At 44.2% G+C, this 12,006-nt stretch overlaps 1 protein-coding gene across 1 annotated transcript; it reads right to left on the bottom strand.

The window, feature by feature from the left end:
- Window positions 1-1,240: 1,240 nt before the first annotated feature.
- LOC100961405 (protein ARMCX6-like) lies at window positions 1,241-8,394 on the bottom strand. The gene is made up of 2 exons (XM_023508735.1): window positions 8,315-8,394; window positions 1,241-1,787 (listed from the first exon to the last, which is right to left on the bottom strand). Exons 1-2 carry the CDS (start codon window positions 8,392-8,394, stop codon window positions 1,244-1,246), a joined length of 624 nt encoding a protein of 207 aa, XP_023364503.1. The 3' UTR covers window positions 1,241-1,243.
- Window positions 8,395-12,006: the final 3,612 nt, after the last annotated feature.

Here is a 12,006-nt window from a genome sequence, read left to right as displayed (position 1 = left end):
CCTAAGATACAGGGTGTTGGGGGGTTCATACGTAAAAAAAGACGGTTTTCTCAGAGGAAGCAGCAGCCAAGTCTTCTTACTCTGTCAGGGAGTAGTGCCTGCAATCCCGAGGAAGAGAGGAGGACTGTAAGCAAGTTCAGCAGCAGCTTTGCAGAGAGAGAACTAACTACACAAGGTAGGCACTGGGCAAGGGGCAGCCCGTACTGGGATCGCTATTCATTAAATGCTCATGGATGTGGGGGTGTGGGGCAGAGCACCCCTCACCCCACCACCGCTGACCCTACCTCGACCCCCACCCGCACCATGGGATGAACAGACAAAGGCCAAGGATACTGACCTTCCTCTCTAGGAAGGCAGTCAAGGAAAGACACCTTTATGGGGGGATTTTGCTGTGGCAGGCACTCTGCTGCCTGCTTCAGGGGTGTTTTCTCATTGACCCCCCTCATCTTCCATCTTAATTCCATCAGCTGCCCCCATCCCAACTCCCAGCCCTGCCTCCAGCCCCTTCCTGAGGCTCATTCTGAGCACTGCAGCCTGCTGGTCCCCTTGCCTGCTGTCAGCCCTGGGAAGTGTGCCTGTGGCAGGGAGCAGATGCCCCAGTCTGCTGGCACTCATCATGCGGGTTTTCGTTTTCTCTTCATGCGGATTATATACTCGAGGACAAGGATTAGGTCTCTTTTTTGCCAGTCGAAGCACACAACTTTATTGATGGTACACACAGATGTGGACTGGGGTGGAAGAGGTGAAGTCAGTACAACAGATAGAATGGGAGTGCCCTTTTTTTGATGAATAGGTTCCCCATCCCTCAGCTCGTGTAGAAGAGAGTAGATGAAAAATAAGTCAACCTAAGCTGTAACAAATGCATTTTCAGCCCAAGCTCTGACGTGGTCCTGCTCAGAGAGGGAGACTACCCCCACCACAGGTAACATAAGATTTGGTGTTCTTTATTCACAGCAGGCAGCCAGAGTGATCCCTTTACCACATGAAGGAGGCTTTCAGGGAGTAATTTACATTGCACTTTGCCTGCAGACTGCAAAACCAAGGAATTACTCAAAGCTCTGTGGGAGCCCCTGCCTGGCCAATAGAAAGGAGTGTGGTCCTCCATTTAGCACTGGCACTTTCACCCAGTGATGTGGTGATCGCTAAGGGTGGATCTTCCCTAGCACTCTCCGCAGATTCTTTGACATCTGCAGGCCAAGTGGGTTCGGAGCCGATTCAGTCTCATTGTGTTCCAGATGGCCATTTACAGGGCAAGGGTTTCCACGGGCATCTCTCTGTTTCCATTTCTGATAAAGAGGGTCACAGATGACAATAGCATCTGGGCACTGAGCAATTCCCCTGCCAAGACTGGCTTTTCAGACAAACCCATCAGTGGTTTTAAAAGCTGAACCTTAGCACATCCACTTTCCTCTGATATCAAAGGAAACTTCAAGTCTGAAACGGACTTGGCAAGCATGTTATTAATAACTGTCATGCTTATTAACAAATTTAATCCTGCCTGCTGCAGAAATGAGTTGCAGCAACATAACACAGTCTCCCAACACACTTCAATGAGGTACATCTTAATCTGGCCCTGCTTTTCAGTACTCGCATTCAAGTTATCTGGGGCACACAAAGCCTCTCCAACAGTGGGGTCAGGAGTGGGGATCGTGTTTCCAACCATTGAGAGGCTGGCCGAAGGACTATTGATATTGTGGCCAAATGAAAAACCTGCATCCTTGGGCTCATGATACGCTTTTCCCTGAATGAAAAGACACTTGAAGAGGTTAAAACTCCAACTAACATTACTTCATCATTCCCCTAAAATGTCATCATTTTCACTGGGGAAAAGGCAATTACTTTTGAGGGTGGTGGTGTCCTTTTTGGGAGGTCTTCGTTCTTACTCCCTATGGTTCATGTCAGTCTTATTCCCATGACTCTGCTTTTCCTGGACCATGGACTGAAGACCAGAGCCCTTACCTTTCCCCACCCCTGTCAGTAGCTCCTCACCTCTTCCAGTCTTTTCTTCCTTTGTTGCACCTTCTTCTGAATAATAGATCCCATCCATAGACGTGTTTTCACTAAGTCATTCATTCGAGGACATCCTATACATATTATAAGTCATAGATGGGTCTCACTCTTAAAAAAGGAAAAGTCATCTGGTTGTAGTGTTCTAAGAAGATTGTTAGGCATTCTTTTCCTGGACACAAGCTTTCTAACTGACATTCAACGTGGACCTAGGGGCAACGTAGACAGCTTTGAAACAAGTCTCCTCAGAGAGTCACATCGACACACAGGGTACAAGAATATCTGTATCTCCCTTTCCTGATTTAGGGTTGTAATTTTCAGATGTTTCTCCTATGAGCATGTACCTCTCTCTATCTCATTTCCAGCACTTACCTTTTTCCTGTACCAAAATAAAAGGGGGGCAAGAAAAAAGACTGGGAGAGGGACAAACCGAGTTTCCTCTGATCTCTGTGTTCTGACTCTGACATCTCATTCCCACCCTTTATCTCCAGAATATCACACTCTGCGGAGCATATGCCTCCCTTTCTTGCCCAAATTATTTTCTAAAGGTAGACAGACAAGAACTAATAGAGACTGGTAGATGCACTGACATAAAAGTCTGGAGTGCACCCTCTCCAGAGTGAAGAAGCTTTCAGAAGTACCCATCACATTCTGCCCTCCCACCGCTTTATCACCCACCCTTCTCCCACAAGTGTCCACTTTTCTGCTTTACTCCACTTCACCCCTACCCTTTCTTCCCGATAGATATTGACAGTGCTTTCCCAGAGCCAAAAACGACTGGGATTAGGGTTTTCTGAAAACAGGACAAGAATGAAGAGCATCTTCTGGTTTAACACTTGCCTCTGCCGCCCCCTTGTGACCAGTTCTGGACTCATTTTTCCTTGAAGAAATGCAGGCTTGCTTCAGTCTCTAACAAGTAATCGCGTCATGCGCTTCCTCTTTCTTTCTTTTGGGTTATGCTGCCCCCTACAGACAGACAAACAAACTACTATCTATCGGTTAGCGTCTGTGAATATTTAGCGCTGGATTTTAGACCACAGTTCCCGCAATTTACTGATTCAGGACTTTCAAACATTTCTCATTTATCACTCCCAGGTCTTCAGCATCAGTTCTGCCCAGCCCCATGCACCATTGGAGAACTAAAAGGAGTTGCTTGGTGGGGTGGGGGTGTAAAAGAATCTGACTCTGCCCCAACTATGACCCTAAGACTTCTCAGGCAAGCCTTATTCTCACACCAACCTGCACATAATCAGAGCTATTTCTTTCTTTCTTCTTCACTCAGCTAGAATTACGTCTCTGTGAGGTCAACAGGGAGCTGATGGCTAGATCAAAAACTTCACTTCTTCACAGATCTTGGTCACCTGGGATACATGTCACAAATGAGCCATGGTTACCAATTTCCCCTCCCACCAGCAGCGAAGCAATAATGTACCCACCTTTCTCTCTTCCCCCCTAGCAAACTAGAACTGTCGGGTTTTTCTTTAACAATCCTAGAGGCCAAAATAAAGTGCATTTCCATTTTGTTAGAATTTGCCTTTCTCTGATTTCCAGAGAGAAGACTTTCCTGATCCTTTCATATTTTCTCCTGGAGCAATTGTCTGTTTCTATTTCTACTTCTTTATCTTCTAGAATACAGGGAAATGGCTCATCTCTTTACTTCTTCTCTTCTCAGTAACTCATTCCCCCTTGGACCTGTGAAAAGGCATATTTCATAAAGTAAGCCAGAGAGGGATAGAGATATTTTAATTATTCACTTCTTGCTTTTGCTCATTTTTCTTAGAAAAACGCACTTTCTACAAATAAATTTATATCTTTATATATATAGGGAGTTTTCTGGAATGATGCTTGCTGGAATTTACCACTGGTTATATCTGAGATTAGGATTTAAGGCAAAACACATTTTAGCTGCAACATCAAATGTTAAAGTCAATGGGACATGGAAGTGAACAGAACTGCTTCTTAGAAATGAAAACCACCTATGGTACAGCGCCCATAGTTCAGTGGGTAGGGCATCGCCCACATATGCCCAGGCTGGCGGGTTCGAACCTGGCCTAGGCCAGCTAAACAACAATGACAACTGCAATAAAAAATAGCCAAGCACGGGCAGCGCCTGTGGCTCAGAGGAGTAGGGCGCTGGCCCCAAATGCTGGAGGTAGCAGGTTCAAACCCAGCCCCGGCCAAAAACTGCAAAAAAGTAATAAATAGCCAGGCATTGAGTCAGGTGCCTGTAGTCCCACCTACTTGGAGCCTGAGGCAAGAGAATCTCTTAAGGCCCAAGGGTCCTCAAACTTTTTAAACAAGAGGCCAGTTCACTGTCCCTTAGACCATTGGAGGGCCGGACTGCGGGCCCTGGGACAAGTCGGCTGCTAAGCAGGACAAGCAGCGGTGGCAAAAACACCCGGCGGGCCAGATAAATGTCCTAGGCAGGCTGCATGTAGCTCTCAGGCAGTAGTTTGAGGATGCCTGGAAGCCCAAGAGTTTGAGGTTGCTGTAAGCTGTGACAGTACAGTACTCTACCGAGGGCTACATAGTGAGACTCTGACTCAAAAAAATAAAAAAGAAAAAAAACAGATGACAAAATAAAAATTTCACCTAAGAAATGAAATGTAGGGAGAAAAATCAAATGGAAGTCTTTTTTTTTTTTTTTTTTTTTGAGACAGTCTCAAGCTGTTGCTGTGGGTAGAGTGCCGTGGCATCCACAGCTCACAGGAACCTCAAACTCTTGGACTTAAGTGATTTTCTTTTTTAAGACAGCCTCAAGCTGTCACCCTGGGTAGAGTGCTGTGGCATCACAGTTCACAGCAACCTCCAACTCCTGGGCTCAAGGGATTCTCCTGCCTCTGCCTCCCAAGTAGCTGGGACTACAGGCACCCATCACAATGCCTGGCTATTTTTTGGTTGCAGCCATCATTGCTTTTTGGCGGGCCCAGGCTGGATTCAAATCAGCCACCTCAGGTGTATGTGGCTGGTGCCTTAGCCACTTGAGCCACAGACGCCGAGCCTAAGCGATTTTCTTGCCTCAACCTCCCAAGTAGCTGGGACTACAGGTGCCTGCCACAACTCCCGGCTATTTTGTTGTTGTTGCTGTTGTCATTTTTGTTTTAGCAGACCCAGCCCAGTTCGAACCCGCCAGACTTGGTGTATGTGGCCAGCACCCTACTGTTTGAGATATAGGCGCTGCCCAAATGGAAAGTCTTAAAATTAAGAAATATAATAGTGACGTTCAGCCTTAGCTCCGACATATAAAGAGCTTGGAAACCGTCGCTAATCTTCTCATAACAAGGAAAAATGCTGAACAAATAGAAAACCAACTTTTCTGAGGTGCAACATAAAATTTAGGCCACAGAGTAAACCAACACCTTGAAATCTAGACATACAAGTAGAATCAGCCAAGGCCAGTTTGCCTGAAGCAGAAGGATCTGGAGCCAATTACTGGTAGGAATGCTTAAACAATAATTTTTTTTTTTTTTTTGAGACAGAGTATCACTTTGTCGCCCTCAGTAGAGTGCTGTAGCATCACAGTTGACAGCAACCTCAAACTCTTGGGCTTAAGTGATTCTCTTGCCTCAGCCTCCCAAGCAGCTGGGACTACAGGCGCCCGCCACAACGCCTGGCTATTTTCTTGTCGCAGTTGTCATTGTTGTTTAGCTGGCCCCGGCGGGGCTCGAAGACGCCAGCCTCAGTGAATGTAGCTGGCGCCATAACCACTTTGCTACGGGTGCCCAGCCAGGTTCTTATATTAAAGATCAGAGGGGGGGGGGCGGGGAGGCGCCTGTGGCTCAAAGGAGTAGGGCGCCGGCCACATTTACCAGAGGTGGTGGCGGGTTCGAACGCGGCCCGGCCAAAAACTGCAAAAAAAAAAAAAAAAAAAAGTTAGAGGCGGGGCTACGGACCGCTACGCAGCGTATGACGTCATAATGTAGAGCCTAGCAACACAGCGCAGACTCCAGGTCGAGTCTATTGGGGTCGCTGTCGCCCTCAGAAGGACTAGGAGCGCGGCTGGAGGGAAAGCGCTGCCCGAATCGGGCATCCACGTTCTCATGGGGCTGGTACAGCTGCTCCTCCTGAAGCTCCTGCTCACGTCCGTCGCTATTTCCAGTGGCTTATCGCTTAAACCAAACCAAACTCGATTCAATTCAAACGATTCTGTCCCAAACCTGAGTGCTGAAATACAAGAAAATCGTCTCACGCTCCCTCCCACGACCGCTTCGGAGAAAAGTGAAAGAGCACCCGTGAGCCCTCCTCCCTCACTGCCTGGTCTGTTTCTAGACGGAGCTTTTGACAATGTATATGCTGGCGTACAGGAAGATCTCACACTCAACGGTTCTAAGTCCGCCTCCAGAGACATGTTAGGCAATAGAGATTATGAAATAACGGGCGATGACTTGACCACCAGCCCCAAAGATGACACCGTGGTAGAAAACGAGGGTTCCATGAAAATTGGAGAGTCGGTGAAAGCTTTGAAGAGCCTATCTCTAAAGATAGGCGAGAAAAATAGCCATTTCCTTGTTTATGTGATTATTTTCGCTTTTTGCGCTGCTGTCATTTGTGTTGTGTACTACAACAGAAGGAAAATTTTCCTTATGATGCAAAGCAGGAGGAAATGGCACAATACCCTTTGTCCCCAAACAGTGGACTATCATCGTCTAGAACAGAATGTTAATGATGCAATGCCTTCTTTGAATGTTACCAATGATTACATTTTTTAAAACACTGTGATTTGAGTTTGCTTATTATGTAATTTTATTTGTTTGACTTTCTATCTGATATTGTGTAGATGTTTGCCATAAGCAATTGGTATTTAAATGAGAGGTTGGTCTCCCTTTTCCCTTGGTGCCTTGGAAATTCAGTGTCACAAACAAGGAGTATATAATTTTTTATTTATACTTTTAGAGCTGTATTTAATCAGGTATCCAAAATAATGAGTTAAACATGAGCTTATAATTACACTATTAGTTTTTATTGTTTTAGTTTATTATACTTCTTGTGGAATTTAGTGATGCTATTTTAAAAGATCCCAAACTTGTAACTAAATTCGAACATATCTGGTTACTGCTGACTGAGATTCACTCTCTGCCATACAAATACTATTTTTTAAGTGCACATTTCTCTGTGTTCCCAAACTGTAATGTACAAGGAAATGTGTTGATAATGCTTTTCATTTCACATTTTTTTCTTCTAAGGAAACTGCTTTGGATATTTTTAGATAATTTTAACATAATTTAAGATAATGATAATGCTCAATCTGACCACAATTTTAGGTAATTCATTAAATAAGTCTAGAAATTTTGGCAATAGAGATTGCAGTTTGCTTTGGACATAGATAAAATGTTATTGAGATGCCATTTTGGGGGTTGAATTGCTAAATTAAATATAGAGGTAGAAACAGTGGTAAAATATTAAATACATGTATAGTTACCTTTAGTTAGCAATTGATTGTACCTTGGGTTCCTCCAGGTTTCAGGCAATGGGCAGAGTTTAAAATTTGCATCACATTTGTTCACTTTCATATTTTATACTAAGTTTGAATAAATCTTAGTGGACACTATTGAGACAGGATACCTGGAAAAATTGAGGTGTAAGAAACAGACGTCTTCTCAAGGAGACACCCATGATACACCTGCCAAGGTCCTCCACATGGTGACTCAGCTCTTTTTTTTTTTTTTTTTTTTTGGAGACAGAGCCTCAAGCTGTCCCCCTGGGTAGAGTGCTGTGGCATCACAGCTCACAGCAACCTCCAACTCCTGGACTCAAGCAAGTCTCCTGTCTCAGCCTCCCAAGTAACTGGGACCACAGGCGCCCACCACAACACCTGACTATTTTTTGGTTGCAGCCGTCACTGTTGCTTGGCGGGCCCGGGCTGGATTCAAACCCGCCACCTTAGGTGTATGTGGCTGGCACCTTAGCCATTTGAGCCACAGGTGCTGAGCCGTCACTCAGCTCTTAGGAATTTGTAGAAACTTTCCTGGGACCTGGAAACTAATGCTTGCTTCTGCTTCTTTACAGCCCTGCGGTTCTAAGCCAGAGCCAGCTTCTCTAGCTTGATTCAAACTGACCAATGAGAAAGGTACTCATTGGCCAGAACTTTCTGACTGGAGATAAAAAGGAGAAGACTAAGCCAATTATGGAGCATAGCCATTTTAGACTCATATCTGCCTATGCTCCACTAGCTGGAATAAAGCCCTTCCTATTTTAAACAAGGTGTTTGGGTATTCTTTCTCTCCATTGGGCCTGGTCTTCCTGCCATGTTTCTGATTCCCTGACCAGGAAGCAAGACCGTCCGAGGAGAGAACAGGCTCAGACTTACCTGGACCCAATCTTGACTTTGTCCCTGTCAGTGTAGAGAAGCCAGAAAGCCACAAACATATACAAGGTGGCTGAAGTCATGCAGAAGCCAGATTAGAGCCCTGGGGATTTCTATGAAAGGCTGTGTGAAATATACAGACTGGCCAAACCATTGTATGAAGCCACAAAGGGGTGGGAGAAAAAGGGCCAATAGAGTAGCAATCTGACCAACCAAAAGCCTTCGAGACACTAAAGGAAGAACTGCAGGCAACCCTAGTGTTAGGCCTCCTTGACCTGGCCAAGCCTTTTGAACTGTACATGTCAGAAAGAAATACAACAGCTAGGGGAGTGCCCACCCAGAATTTTGGATCCTGGGTAAGACCAGTTGCTTATTGCTCTAAGCAACTTGAGGGGATCTCAAAAGGATGGCCCCCATGCCTAAGGATACTTGCAGTCACTATCATGCTGGTACAAGAGGCTGATAAGTTGACTTAGGAACAAAACTTAAGAGTCCGGGTACCATGCGCAGTGGTCAGTCTTATGAACATCAAAGGGCACCATTGGTTGACCAACTCATGCCTCATCAAATATCAAAGCTTACTGTGTAAAAATCCGAAGCTGGTTATAGAGGTTGTATCTTCCTTGAACCCTGCTACTTGGCTTCCAGTCGGGATGGGGAACTTGAACACGACTGTGTACGGTTTGTCAAGGCAGTGTACTCCAGCAGGCCAGTCCTGCTTGACCAGCTGCTGAAAGAGCCAGACTTGGAACTCTTTGTAGATAGAAGCAGCTCTGTCAACTTTAGGGGAGAAAGACAAGCTGGCTATGCACTGGTTACTCTGATTGAGGTGATTGAACCAAAGTCCTTACTCCAAGGAACATCCACTCAGAGGGCCGAGCTGATAACATTGACTTGAGCCTTAGAACTGAATGAAGGAAAAAGCATAAACACTTTCACAGACTCGTGTTTTGCTTTCCTTACCCTCCATTTACATGGGGCTATTTATACAGAAAGAGGGCTTCTAACAACAGGGGGAATAGACTTAAAATACCCAGGTGAAATTCTACAGCTACTGGAGGCTGTGTGCAAACTCAAGCAAGTAGCAGTCATCCATTGACAGGTGCATCAAAGAACAGGAACCCCGGAGGCACAGAAGAATGCAAAGACAGACATTGAAATTAAGAAGGCAGTAACCCTCCCATATTAGGCTGCCACTGTTACCTCTTTAATTCCATGGGCCCCAGACTTAACCCCTGTATATTCTGAAGGGGAAAGAGAATGGATGAACTGAGAGGGAGCTAGAGATGCTGGAGAAGGATGGAGGAGGCTTCCAGATGGGAAAGTTGTAGTACCCCATCTCTTGAGGCCAGCAGTTGTCCTTACTATGCATGAAGCTACACACTTAAGACAGGAAAAAAAAATTCAGAAGCTTCTGGGAAGATACTTCTAGATTCCCTCTTGGCCACCCTTGCCAAGAAAGTCAGCCAGCATTGTGTGACATTCAACCAGCACAGTGCTAAACAGGGACCATCCCTGCTGCCTGAAATTCAGTCCTACAGGGAAGCCCCTTTTGAAGCTGTGCAAATGGACTATACTGAGTTCTCCAGATGTGGAGGAAACCGGTACTTACTAGTTTGGTCTACATGTACTTAGGATAGGTAGAATTCTTCATAACAGAAATAGTGTAAATGACAGCCAAAGCTTTGAATATTATCTGGAAACTACATGTAACATATAGGCCATAAAGCTTAGGTAAAGTAGAACACATGAACAGAACAATAAAAGCAGGAATCAGTAAACTTTGCCAGGAAGCAAAGCTTTATTGGATACAGGCCTTGCCACCGGTCTTGCTCAATATTAGATGTACCCCTTCTAAAGGGTCAGGGTACTCCCCTTATGAGATAATGTATAACAGGCCTTCACCAATCCACTGAAATTTACTAGGGACTCCTCAAAGGACTGGGAGAGACTGAATTGCATAAGCAGTTAGAAGCCCTAGGAAGAATAGCAAAGAAGATCTCCACTTGGGTAATTAACTGTGTTCTGTTTAGTCTTTTGTGTCTGTATATCCTTTCTCTCCAGGGGACCAAGTCTGGATCAAGGATTGGAACCCGGTTCCCCTCAAATCAAAGTTGAAGGGGCCTACACCATCACTCTGACTACACTCACAGCAGTGAAGGTGGAAGGGATCCTTGCCTCGATCCATCACAACAAACTGAAAAGAGCTTCACTGGCCCCATGAGAAGCAAAAACAGATCTGGCCAACCCCTGCCAGGTAACTCTTCAGACAGTCAACATGCCCTGTTCCAGCCATACACTGGGAGCTGGCTGAAGCCTGAGTAAATATGCATAGGGGAAAATCTTGAAATATTTGAAATTTTGAAATATGCCCAAAATGTTCCTCATTCAGAGCAACCACTGCATAGCCAGCTTGTCTTTCTCCCCTAGAGTTGACAAAGCTGCTTCTATCTACAATAAGGTAACCAGATTTTAACATTGGTAAAGCGGGACACCATTGACCGTGGAGGGGGAGTCTTAATTAAAAATTTGGTCTATATGGAGCAACAAAAATTTTCATAGAATGCAAAAATAGTATTGTAATATATATTTTTAATTTCAACATAAGTACAATTTACAAATATAATACATTTTTAAAAATTATGTATAATATTATTTTATTATTTGGCATATTTCTCATTTGAGTGAATTTTTTTAGTAGATTGCTGTCATTGTTTAAAAGGTCATGAAATTTTTCACAAGAATTTGTTAAATTATATTTCACACATAAAATGGCTTTCAAAGTCTCAAAACTTAATTGTGATTTTTCTGATGCCCACACTTCATTTACCATAGAAAAAATGTGTTCAGTCGCAGCACTAGTTCCTGGTAAGGACAGCGTGTATCCCACAATTTTTAGTGCATTATTGTATGGAACATGGTTTGTTTCAAAATGATGAAATATTTCTAACCATTTGTTCTCTACTGTGATTTTTGCTGATGCCCAAGATTTAACCTTTTCCTTATCAATATTTTTTTTTGAAACAGAGCCCCAAGCTATCCCCCTGGGTAGGGTGCTGTGGCATCACCACTCACAGCAACCTCCAACTCCTGGGCACAAGTGAGTCTCCTGCCTCACCCTCCCAAGTAGCTGGGACCACAGGTGCCCACAATGGCCAGCTATTTTTTTTTTTCTGGTTGCAGCCATCATTGTTGTTTTGGTGGGCCCAGGCTGGATTCGAACCCACCACCTTAGGTGTATGTGGCTGGCGCCTTAGCCACTTGAGCCACAGGCACTGAGCCTTAATATATTTTTTTAATAATGATACTTCGTAAGTCATTAGTGTCACTTTCAAGGCCAGCGCTAGACTTTTTGCCGCCACTATAAAATATAAATAATACAAGTACTGTCTGCTAAATTCATGAAATAAATAAATAAGTTACTTACCTAAATTATCTGAATAGCTGATTTGTTGACATCACATGTTTAACTAGCACTAACACACAGTACGATGTGTATAGTCTGAGAGACAGTTACAAAATGTTTTCGTGGTTGCCAATGCCAAAAAGTGCCATTGTTCATTAAGTCCAAACAATGGTCGTCAAATTCTAACAACTGATCAACAATGGGAACTTTGATAAGCAGTTCGCAATAATCAGTTCTCGATAATCAGTTCTCAATAATTATTTATTATTAAAGTTTAACATTATAAAAT

Source organism: Otolemur garnettii, unplaced genomic scaffold (assembly GCF_000181295.1).
Source record: "Otolemur garnettii isolate 467f Iridium unplaced genomic scaffold, OtoGar3 scaffold00268, whole genome shotgun sequence".
NCBI lineage: Eukaryota > Metazoa > Chordata > Mammalia > Primates > Galagidae > Otolemur > Otolemur garnettii.
This window is presented reverse-complemented; position numbering and strand designations above follow the sequence as displayed.